Source organism: Hirsutella rhossiliensis (assembly GCF_020360975.1).
Source record: "Hirsutella rhossiliensis strain HR02 chromosome Unknown scaffold00001, whole genome shotgun sequence".
NCBI classification, from domain to species: domain Eukaryota; kingdom Fungi; phylum Ascomycota; class Sordariomycetes; order Hypocreales; family Ophiocordycipitaceae; genus Hirsutella; species Hirsutella rhossiliensis.
In genome coordinates this window covers 7,606,409-7,618,212 of record NW_025408667.1, presented here as the reverse complement: position 1 = coordinate 7,618,212, position 11,804 = coordinate 7,606,409, and the positions used below count along the sequence as shown (strand labels likewise).

General features: G+C 54.5%; 4 protein-coding genes across 4 annotated transcripts; all 4 read left to right on the top strand.

The window, feature by feature from the left end:
• HRG_01038 (RING finger domain-containing protein) lies at positions 1-1,674 on the top strand (the record flags this gene model as incomplete). Its single annotated transcript, XM_044859509.1, has 3 exons — positions 1-621; positions 751-967; positions 1,040-1,674. The coding sequence occupies 3 exons, from the start codon at positions 1-3 to the stop codon at positions 1,672-1,674; spliced, it is 1,473 nt and encodes a 490-aa protein (XP_044725909.1).
• A 4,968-nt stretch (positions 1,675-6,642) lies between these two features.
• Positions 6,643-7,392, top strand: HRG_01037 (retrotransposon gag protein; the record flags this gene model as incomplete). The annotated part of the gene is made up of 1 exon (XM_044859508.1): positions 6,643-7,392. One exon carries the CDS (start codon positions 6,643-6,645, stop codon positions 7,390-7,392), a length of 750 nt encoding a protein of 249 aa, XP_044725908.1.
• A 551-nt stretch (positions 7,393-7,943) lies between these two features.
• On the top strand, positions 7,944-9,865 carry HRG_01036 (reverse transcriptase (RNA-dependent DNA polymerase) domain-containing protein; the record flags this gene model as incomplete). Its single annotated transcript, XM_044859507.1, has 5 exons — positions 7,944-8,312; positions 8,504-8,749; positions 8,816-9,316; positions 9,410-9,556; positions 9,617-9,865. The coding sequence occupies 5 exons, from the start codon at positions 7,944-7,946 to the stop codon at positions 9,863-9,865; spliced, it is 1,512 nt and encodes a 503-aa protein (XP_044725907.1).
• Positions 9,866-10,916: 1,051 nt separating this feature from the next.
• On the top strand, positions 10,917-11,594 carry HRG_01035 (chromo (CHRromatin organization MOdifier) domain-containing protein; the record flags this gene model as incomplete). The annotated part of the gene is made up of 1 exon (XM_044859506.1): positions 10,917-11,594. One exon carries the CDS (start codon positions 10,917-10,919, stop codon positions 11,592-11,594), a length of 678 nt encoding a protein of 225 aa, XP_044725906.1.
• Positions 11,595-11,804: the final 210 nt, after the last annotated feature.

Sequence of the window (11,804 nt, the reverse complement as noted above, 5' to 3'; positions counted from 1 at the left end):
ATGGAGGGACATTCGACACCGGATGACGACGGCCTCGCCTCCCCCACGCTGCCTCCCGCGGCCCCCGACGCCATCGCGGCCCCTCGCCCCGTCGACGCCCCCCGCCGGTGCTTTATCTGTCTGACAGACCAGGATCCCTCGGACCCCCCTGGCTCGTGGGTTGACCCGTGCCCGTGCACGCTCGAAGCCCATCAGGACTGCATGCTCTCCTGGGTCACTGACTGCGAGCGTTCTAACAAGCCGCTCTTCTGCCCAGTCTGCAAGTCCAAGATTGAGCTCGAGGGCCACTGGGACCTTGTCGTCGCCGCCGAGGATGCAATCCACCGTCGCTTCACTCGCGTCAGCCCCTTTGTCCTCTTCACCGGCGTCTCCATGGGCGTCCAGTTCAGCCTTCAATTGTATGGCGCCCTGGCTCTGTGGACGTTTGCTGGCAAGGACTCGCTCCTGCGGTTCTTGCTGGGACCCGACTTGGTCATCGACGCGTCCCGTGCCGGCAGCGTTGGGTTCGTCAAGGACCGCATCTGGAGGGCCCTGGCCATGATGAACGTGGCGCCCGCACTGCTCTTTGGTAGGCTGCTGCCCAGCTTGAGCAACAAGGTGTATTTGCCGGCCGCCTCTCTGGTGAGTCTGCCACTACCCCAGCTACTCAACTCCTCTGTTTCTTTCCCTCTGCTTTTGCCCGCTTCATCCTCTCTATCCCGCACTTATCCTCTTCCCGTCTTTCTGAGCAGAGCAACTGACATGAACCAGTATGGCATGTACCACATCATGCACGAAGACGACTTTGTGAGCTGGCCACCCTCGCCTCGCCTCGCCATTGCCGTCTTTCCGTACGTCCGGTCCATGTACTACAACCTCTGGCGGGAGTTTGTCCTGCCCCACGAAGTCAAGCTTAACCGGCAACTCGTGGGGCTGCCGCCCGTGGAGGAACGGCCTAACGCGGGCCAGCAGATGGCGGATAACCAAGGTGGCGGGCAGCACAACGCCGAGGGAGGAGTGCTCGGGATCTTGCAGGGGATTATGGATGCTCTGGATCCAGACGACGTCGACCAGCCCGGCGGCCACGACGTTCATCACATCGAAATCGTCCACGAGGAAGGCGAGGCCCACGGCCACATGGAAGGCGAGATAATGGTGGAGCTCCAGATCGGAGAGGTCGAGCGGGACGAGGACGGCATTCCTGTTGACCAGGAACTCATCGAGATGGCCCAAATCGTCGAGCACCCCGAACCCGAGGCGGATGCCCACGACGGGCCAGCAGCACCGGTCGCCCCGCCGAACCAAGGCAACAACGCAGACGAGGGGGGTCAAGGTCACGAAGCTCCCCAAGCGCCGCCCCGCCGGCTGGGCATCGGCGCCATCCTGTCCAACGTGTCCAATGCCATTGTCGGCGCATTGATCCTGCCCGGCATCTCGCTGGCCATGGGCGAGGCGCTGCGGCTGGCGCTCCCCAAGGCGTGGACCAAGGCAAGCCGCCACGGGACGGTTGGGCGTCCAGGCCTGTTGCAGCAGCAGTGGGGGCGCAGCTTGATAGGGGGGTGCTTGTACGTTGTGCTCAAGGACACGGTGAGGGTGTACACCAAGTCGCGCCGGGTGGCGGCTCTGGGGAACCGACGGGTCAAGAACGTGGACAGGCGCAGACGAGGACGGAGTGACGACGCACCGACGGGTTGACGCTGAATCTCTCCCGGCCCTCGCGGCAGTGAGACGGGGAGTGCATGTATGATGATGTCAACGTTGGGAATGGGCAGCGGGCATGCAACGGAGTTTCGATAGAGCCTTTGATAGACGGTACGAGCAAGCGCTCGACGCCTCGAGATGCTGAACCCTCGAATCAGCCACCAAAAGGGCGACTGGTCAATATCCATGAATGGCCTGCATGGCAGGGATCCTCGCGACTTGTGCGCGGCAGAGCCCCCGGGACTTCTTTCATGGTGAGCTTCCCTGGCAGATACATGTACCGTACCGACGATAACGAGGCATTCTTTCTCATTGGGTAGAGGAATCCTTACCCACGACATGCCATGCTTGCTCCTTCCGCACACCCAAAGGAGGAAGGAGGAGGCGCTGTGGCATTCGGCCGGCCACCCCGCCTTCTTGGCGACTCTTGCTCTCCTCTCGAGATCCATCGCCTCTGCTCCGGATCCGACGACGCATTCCGGGGTCTTGAGCTTGCGCGATGCTTCCATGGCTGTGGCGGAGGCAGCCCCGCGAGAGCCAGCAAGACGGCGAGAGCCAGGGACGGACATTCCGCGTCCGTGGAGTGGCCCTCGGCTAGGACACAGAGCAACTGCAATCTTTCCTCCCAAAGCAGGACAACTCTACCGGCCCCGACGTCTGGACTCTGGCCCATGAGACGGATGGGCGCTCGCGTACAGCCACGGCCACGTTTCGCAATGTGACCCCGGGACGTCTCTTCACAGCAGCCTCCTGGCGTTGGCTTCTTCGGCGACTCTGAGGCCCATCATATTCATCGCCCACAGCTTGGGGGGCATAGTCGTCAAGCAGGCAGGTCCACTTGCAATATGTGTCGTGCAGTATTCTCACGAGACGGTAGATCCTCATATCACTATCAAAGTCAAGCAACCGGGATGACCAGAAACTCGTTAGAGCCGTGTACGGAATCGTCTTTTTCGGTGTCCCACACGACGGCATGGACATCACTTCACCCATCTCAATGGTGGGGGATGAGCCGAACCGATTCCTCGTCGAGTCGATTGGAAACATTAATTCCCAAATCCTTAGCATACAGCAGAGAGAGTTTCACGGGGCGCTACGTGGCCGGGGCGAGACTGAGGTTGTTTGTTTCTACGAAACCGTCAAGTCGCCGGCGGCCATTCAGGCATGCAAAGGGGCAAGTGGCAAATGAAAGGACCACGGGCAGTCTTGGTGACCAAATCGGCAGCTACCCACTGCCGGCCATGGGAGGACGGACCGGAGCACATCTGCGCCGTCAACCGCACGCACTCGGAAATGGTCAAATTCGGGCCCGAAGACCACGAGTATAAAAAGGCTCAAAACCGGATTCAAGGCCTTATTCGGCGGGCGCTTGCGGCACCGAGTCAGAGCCAGGGCTCGAGCACAAAGAGTACGTAGATGCTCACTTGAGCAGGCTGTTTAGGACCAAATAGTTGTGCTGAACGCATCGCAGGCTTATCACTGCGACAGAAACTCTCGCAGCTGTCTCAAGAATGCCTCAGATCGCTATCCTTTCCGCAAATGGAGAAACACTCCCATGACATTGGGGACGCCCACAAGGGTACATGCGACTAGCTGCTGGGTCCCGGGACGTACAAGAGTTGGGTCGCTTGCGATCGAGGTCTGCTCTGGATCAAGGGAAAGCCGGGCTCTGGGAGATCGACGTTGCTAAAATACGCCCTCGACCATCGTGTATCCGGAGACAGTGACCTTGCTCCTCATTTTCCTTCCATGGTCGCGGCGATGAACCCCAAAGAACCCCTTGTGACCTCTTCCGGTCCCTCCTTCATCAAGTCCTTGGGCAGATGCCCCGCGCACTGCAAGATCTCGTCGACACCTATGAACAGAAGCGCAAAAAGTCCGGCAAGCCGGGTGGAAAGTGGCAATGGCATCAAGAAGAGCTACGACTTTTCTTCCAGTCATCTATTCCCAAGGTCCTAGAGACTCGCGCAGTCTGGTTGTTTGTCGACGCGTTGGACGAGTGTGGCGAAGAGAATGCAGTGCGCCTAGCCGACGAGTTCATGTTTCTGCTTGAGAGTCTCCCGCTCTCTGCCTCTGAACGGCTGCGCATCTGCTTTAATTGTCGTCACTATTTGATTCTGGACCCGAACGGTGCATTCGAAGTATGTCTTGAGAAAGAAAACCAGGAGGATATTTCAACCTATGTACAAGATAGGCTCTCCACACTTTGCCGGACGGAGTCTTCGGTTCCGGCTACAATTATCCACCGTGCCGAGGGCATTTTCATGTGGGCGCATCTCGTGGTGGAGCTCGTTCAGAACCTGAGTCGCACAGGGGCATTTTCACAAAGATCAAAGCGAAAGTCAATTCTGTCCCCGTAGGTCTGAATGACGTATACAACGGCCTCGTCGAAAGCATGGACAATACAACGGTTTCACTGCAGCTAATTCAGTGGATCTGCTTTGCTATGCGGCCGCTGTCGCTGGACGAATTGCGTTGGGTCATGATAGTTGACGCTGAATGCCCATATCGGACATTGCAAGAATGTCGGACCTCTGGCGATTACGCCTGTAACTGCGACGACGAATGCGGCTGCGACGTAATGGAGCGAAGAGTCAAAACCCTCAGCTGCGGACTCGCCGAGATTGTATCGTCGTCCAAGAAGTTGTACGTGCAATTCATCCACCAGTCTGTCAAGGACTTCTTCCTCAAAAGGGGCCTCTCGTAGAACTATATAGGGGTGCGTGATTACTGGGTAGTAGAGCGCGCTTATTCCGTCTTCAACCCACCACGAGGGACAAAACTCATACACGTCATGCCGGGGAATGGATTGACAGGGTTTTTGACCACCATTGTACAGCGAGGGAGCCGAACTACCACGGAGATCGACGCCAAGAATATTCATGGCCAGACGCCGCTGTCGTTGGTCGCCCAGTACGGGCACGAGGCCGCCGTCAGCGGCAACGTGGCTATCGTTAAGCTACTACTCGCCGCAAAAAAGACTGATCTTGAAAGGTTAGACCGTACAATGCTGCTGTTGGCTATTGGAGCCGGCAATGAGTCTATTATCGAGTTACTTGAGTCTGCTACACGGCGTGCTGTTGAATCCTTTCTTTTACATCCTTTATTATTTTAGAAGGTAAAGCGGTTGGCTTTGATGGGGGACCATGAGCAAGAAAACCATGGCACTCGGATCTCTCTAAAACTATGCCATACTTTCTTCTCGAGCTTGGAGGATGGGTTGCCGCTGTTGGAGACCATTCTGCGGCGTCGCCATCCGCACCTCGGCTCCGATATGCCCCCTACACCAGGCCCCCGGGATCCGGCCAAGCTGCCTGTTGGTTGAAAAGTTAACACGCTCGAAGCATTCTATGAGCTCGGCCGATCCGGGCAGAGCAACCAGTCCATCGACTGCAGGGTACCCGGCATCTTGTTCACCGCTTTTGTCCCGCTGCTGACTGGCTCTTTAACCAGCAACGTCGATGTAACGTTTTCATCCTTATGCTATCCGCGTACTCGCCACGTGTAATAACGCATTGTTGTTACGTCGAAACGGTGACATGACTCGAGGGACCTCGACGTGGGAGGCAAAGGGGCTTTGTACATACCACCTGCGTCGTCATCCCAGTTGGTGGCCATCCACTGGGGCATATGAGTATGCGTGGTCCTCGCAGCTGACAGAGCGGTCATATCTCACAATGCATATAAGTGTCACGACTGCGGTCGCGCAAAGAAATCGGCAAGGCAGCGAGGCACCATTTACGTGACGAAAGTTACCCCGAGACCAAAGGCGAAAGGATTCGCAAAGGCAGTGAGGCCCAAACTTATTTTAGGTGACGATGTGTGGGCAAAGCGATGGCATGAAGAATTACACGTATCGTGGGTCACCTCTTGTTATATGCATAGCTGCGTGAGTCTGGCGTGGGCCCGTTTTCCTGTATTCGACTATGCGAAGCTCGGAAATCCATCCTGAGGCATAGACTGTGTTTCCCCCGTGTACGAAGTACTTGGGATGAAGACGGAAGCTGGCTACTAGGAGGCCCCTCCTGCTCTACTACGGAGTCTAGATGAAGGGAGTTTGAGTCCCCCAGTGTACATCATGCGAGAAATGTGTAAAGCAACCTGTCGCATTTATCTTGGTGATGGCAGGCTTTTGACTCGCCGGTAGTTCGTTGGCATATATGAAGATTGCGCTCAAAGCATTTACACACAAGGAGGTCTCCCGGGCCTCCTGTCACTGTTCGATCAAGCATTCCTTTAACTACATTCGTACTCTAACCGGCCCTAAACCTTACCTTCCCTCTAGCGCATATAAATAGACGACCTGCCAGCGCATTCTATGGAGAGCCTTCCAGCAAATCTTATACGGCAAGGGTTCTCCGCTGCAGTACGTCTTCGTATGGCCTGACTAGTACCGTGACAGGGGAGCTGGCAGGTGACCCTCTTATGTGTAAATCGCAGAGCCCCCTGTTATTAGACGAGTCATCGACCTAGCGATTTCTATGCCTTTACTGGTTTGAAAGTCTCGGCTTATATGTGCCAGTGGTCAATAATTTCGGCAACAAAAATACGGCGACAGCAAACCGTCCTCGCATAGTCAGTACATCAACACTATTTATAGCATCTTTTTCGAGCGCGCATTTTGTACCCAGTTGGTTGTTTCTGTAACGGGCAAGCCGCTTTAACGGCGGCTGCGCCGCCTAGCTTCTAGAACCTTCCATTGGCTCGAAGCTATAAAATGCTATTGTGCTCTCATGTAGTAGATTCTCTTTCTTTCTTTCTTTCTTCTCTATCTTGATAGTAAACAGCATAGGGACTAGTTAGTTGTATCAACTCACTAGAGGCCTTTCACATACTATCAAGATCACTGAAGACATTGAAGACACTGAAGACACCGAAGACACTGAAGACACCGAAGACACCGAAGACACTGAAGACACCAAACTGAGTCCCGTCGAACTATTAGCGTTCAGCGAAGTCGCGATGGCCGAAGATAACAACAACATGCAGCCGGACGTCCTCAGCGCCCTGGTTGCCGAGATACGAAGTCTGAGAGAAGAGAGTTCCCGAAGAAACACCCAGTTTGAAGAACGTTTTATTGCCCTGGAACTCCAACAACACCAGCAAGCCCGTTCGTCTGAACTCCTAGAGCCAACGCCATCTGTCACCCCGGCTGTCCCCATTGAGGACACTCGTGTGGTCGCCACTCACAACCCTCACCCAACCAAGCGCCCCAAATTACGAGACATACCGAAATTCGGCGGCGACAAGGCCCAGTGGCGAAGCTGGAAACTAGAAACCGAAGGAAAGCTACGAGTCGACAAAGAAGCCCTTGGAGATGCAGAAGGCCACTTTATGTACATCTTCATGAGCCTAGAAGGCAAGGCTAAAGACAACGTGACCACATTTGTGGAGATGCAAACCGAGAAGAAAACGTTCAATGTTGCTGAACTACTCAACCGCCTCGAATTGCTGTACGGGGAGAGGGATCGCAAGCAGAGAGCTACACGCAACCTGCATTCGATTAAGCAAGGAGAGAATGAACCGTTCACGTCCTTTTACCCCCGCTTTGAGAGGGAGATCGCCAATGCCAACGCCGAGTATTGGCCAGATGACAGCAAGATTTCCTACCTCCAGGAGGCACTAAACGATAAAATGAAAGCAGCCCTCATAGGCTCTGACCCTCTGCCATCAGCAGCTATGTTGGGCTGGCGAGGAGGTGCGATTCGCTGAGCAGCCAGATGGAATTGTTGGGTCAGTGGAAAAGGCCTCGAGGCAACACAAAGAGTTCGGACAACTATGACAACCACCAGAATCATGGAGGCCAGGCTGCCCAGAAACAGCCTGGCCAGAAAACCGAAGTTAGACGAGAGGATATGATGGAATGGGAACCAACTCTACAAGCATCCGCGAAAGTGAACGCTGCGCGCACCCGCAGTGATAAGAACACATATGGTTACCAATCCAAGCGACCAGAAGACCAAGCGCTGTTGGGCAAGCGTGCCAAGTGGGTCGACCAGGCCGAGATGGACGCCCGTTACCGTGAAGGGCGTTGCCTCCGTTGTGGAAGAGACAACTGCAGAATCGAGCGCTGTCCATTGGCTGCGCCTATCCGACCCGCAAACACGACCCGACGCACTCAGGTCAATGCCGTGACCCCGTCACGACCAGCGGTCACTAAAGCCGAGGTCGCCGAAGACGATACTTCTTCTCATAACGATGAAGATTCAGACTAGGGACACGCGGCGGCTGTGAGAGAATGGGATGTGAGCGGAAAAGCAAAAATGGACGGAGAACCGTTCATAGCAGACGTCAGGGTGAACGGCACAGACTTCGTGCCATCTCTTGTCGACTATGGCTGCCTCTGCTACGGCGCGGTTAGCAAGCGCACATTTCACTCTCTCCAGTTGCCACATATACGCGTCCAGCCGCGCATCTTGGAGAATGCAGCGGGAGACGGCAAGGAGGTCAAAATCGACAAGATCACGTATGTGTCGATCGACCTCGATGGACATCAGCAGCATCGTGTTTTCATGTACGTCATCGACGATCTGAACTGGGATATGATCCTGGGTAAACGATGGATGGAAGACCAGGATGTTCACATCCATGCGAAGGAAGGATATCTCGAGATCGGGTCCAATGGAGTTCAAGTACGAGACCGACGACGTTACCAGCCTCCACAGCTAGATGTCTCTAATGTCATGGCCGCAACCTTTTAGCAGAAGCACGCCGTGACAAACGCAAAGGCGGCATTGGAGTTCACTCGGTCACGATGGCGGATATTGACAAGGCCCTAAGACCGAAACCGAAGACTGACGTAATGGAGAAGCTGCCACCACAGTACCACAAGTGGTCTCGAGCTTTCTCTCAGCAACTGGCCGACCAGCTGCCCCCTCATCGGCCAGGTGTGGACCTGAAGATCGAAGTGCTGAAAGACGAGCATGGCCGAGAGAAGCCCCTACCCTGGGGACCGCTTTACAGCATGTCCCGCGAGGAGCTATTGGTACTACGGAAGACTCTCACAGAACTACTCGACAAGGGATTTATTAGAGTCAGCAGCTCGCCAGCCGCGGCACCAGTCCTTATGGTGAAGAAGCCCGGCGGAGGCATCCGCTTCTGCGTGGATTACAGAGGTTTGAACCATATAACGAAGAGGGACCGCTATCCCTTGCCCTTACTGAGCGAGACCTTGCGAACGATAGCCAAGGCAAGGTGGTTCACCAAGGTAGATGTTATAGCAGCGTTCCATAAGATCAGGGTCGCCCCCGGCGACGAGGAAAAGACAACTTTCAGAACGCGCTATGGATCCTTCGAATGGCTGGTAGTTCCATTCGGCCTGACAGGCGCACCAGCAGCCTTTCAGCGGTACATTAACAGCGCGCTCCAGGATTACCTAGACGATTTTGTGTCAGCATATATCGACGATGTCCTGATCTTCTCCTCTGGAAGCCTGCAAGACCACCGCGACAAGGTCGGCAAGGTCCTCCAACGACTGATGGACGCCGGGCTGCAACTGGATATCAACAAGAGTGAATTCGAAGTCAAGGCTGTGAAATACCTTGGGTTTATCATCGAGGCGGAGTGTGGGATCCGAGTCGACCCTGAGAAGGTTGAGGCTGTGAAGGAATGGGCAACCCCGACGAATGTTAAGTCCGTGAGGAGTTTTATTGGATTCGCGAACTTCTACAGGATGTTTATGCCAGAGTTCTCGGTGATAGCGGAGCCGCTAACGCGGCTAACGAAGAAGGACGTGCCATTCCGTTGGGATGAATTGTGCGAAGAAGCCTTCGAGAAGCTCAAGGACTTGTTGATCACGGCCCCGATCCTTGCACACTTCCATCCAGAAAGGGAGACTATCGTGGAAGCAGACGCTTCAGGATTCGCGTCGGGAGGCGTGCTCTTGCAGAGAGATGATAAGGATGGACTGGTACGACCTGTCGCATACTTCTCGAAGAAACATTCGGCAGCCGAAGCGAACTACGCTATCCATGACAAGGAGCTACTCGCCATTCTCAGATGTTTGGAGCAGTGGGAACCAGAGCTACGGGCAGTAGAGCACTTCAAGATCCTAACGGACCACAAGAACCTGAGGTACTTCTACTCGGAAAGGAGGTTGACAGAGACAAGTGCGGTGGTCGGAGTTCCTGTCCAGGTTCCAATTCGAGCTCGAATGGAGGCCGGGCCGCAAGGGCGGATTGCCTGACGCACTCTCTCGACGGGACCAGGATATGCCGGCCAACTACTCCGATGAACGACTAAAGGGACGCATTATGAGGCTATTCCAAAATGATCACCTTAGAAGGGTCCCAATATCGACATTGTCTACCAACACCGAGGGTGCCCAGGAAATCAACTTCGGAAAAGAGATCAGGATATTTGAAGATGAGGAGTTACAGCAGCTGTGGCACGCCGCACGGCAAGAAGACAAGCTTTATCAAGAACTCACGAAGCTGGTAGCAGATGGAGCGAAGAGTGTGCCAACAGACTTACAGAAGGAGAAGGTTGTCAGCATTTCAGAATGCTCATTAGACAATAGAGGCCTGCTGTGCTTTAGAGAACGCGTCTGGATACCCGGTTCGGAGCCGCTACGTACAAAGATCATCCAGGAAACTCACGACTCTCATATCACCGGACATCCTGGAAGGGACCTCACGTACTCGACTCTGTCGAGACGCTTCTTCTGGCCGGGTGCCGCTAGCGATGTACGTCGGTTTGTGCGCAACTGCGAGGTTTGCGGACGAAACACCATCTGGAGGATACAAAGAAAGGACTCCTAAAGCCGCTCCTATTCCGCAACGCATATGGAGCGAAATTACCATTGACTTTATTACTGACCTCCCACCGTCGGGGAAAGATGGCGCGACGAACTGCATGGTGGTCACGGACCGACTCACCAAAGGCGTCGAACTCGAAGGATTGAACGATATTTCCACAGAAGCGGTTGCAAGAAGACTCTTCGAACGACACTACCCTGTCCATGGCATCCCAACGGCTATAACCAGTGATCGGGGTCCCCAGTTTGTCAGTGGTATGTGGAAAAGTTTCTGTCAGATGCTAGGGATCGAGCAGCGGTTGTCGACGGCGTACCATCCACAAACCGACGGTGCAACAGAACGAATGAACCAAGAGGTAGAGAGGATTCTTCGGATATGGACGAATTATCTGCAGGAGAACTGGTTAGACTTGCTTCCAATCGCGATGGCGACTATTAACGAGAGGAAGCAACCTCCACCGGACTGAGTCCGTTCTTCTTCATGCACGGCTACCACAACGAGCCAATCCAATTAGTTGAGCATCGAAGAACGGAAGACACGACGCAGGGGGAAGCGACAGCGGAGGATTTTATTCAGAGACTACAGGACGCCACGGAGTTTGCGCAAGCAGCGATAGCTATGGCCCAGGAAATACAGCAAGCGCAAGCCAACAAGCACAGGACAGCCGCACCGAGATACGAGCCTGGGGATTGGGTATACCTCAACTTGAGAAATGTCAAAACATCGCGACCCTGCAAGAAGCTCGATTGGCTACATGCCAAATATCAAGTGCTCGCGGAAGTTAGCCCACATGCCTACAGGTTGGATGTGCCTGGGCGCATCCATCCAGTCTTTCACGTCGACCTACTCCGGCCAGTCCCCGGAGACCCATTGCCTTCGCAGAAACTCGATCAAGAGAGTGCCCCACCGGTGCTGGTGGACGGCGAAAAGATGTACCTTGTTGAAAGAATTCTGGATGAAAGAATGGAAGGTACGCATAAGAAGGTGCTCGTAAAATGGCATGATTACTCGCAGCCTACGTGGGAACCCCTTACTACTATTCGACACACCGATGCATGGAAGCAATGGAAGAAGCATAAAGGAGTGTCACCTTCTCAAGTCATCTTGCCACAGATTGCCACGACCCCGGAAGAGGAAACGTTGGAAGGGAGGAGGTAATGTAACGGGCAAGCCGCTTTAACGGCGGCTGCGCCGCCTAGCTTCTAGAACCTTCCATTGGCTCGAAGCTATAAAATGCTATTGTGCTCTCATGTAGTAGATTCTCTTTCTTTCTTTCTTTCTTCTCTATCTTGATAGTAAACAGCATAGGGACTAGTTAGTTGTATCAACTCACTAGAGGCCTTTCACAGTTTCAGCGCTAGAGAGGCG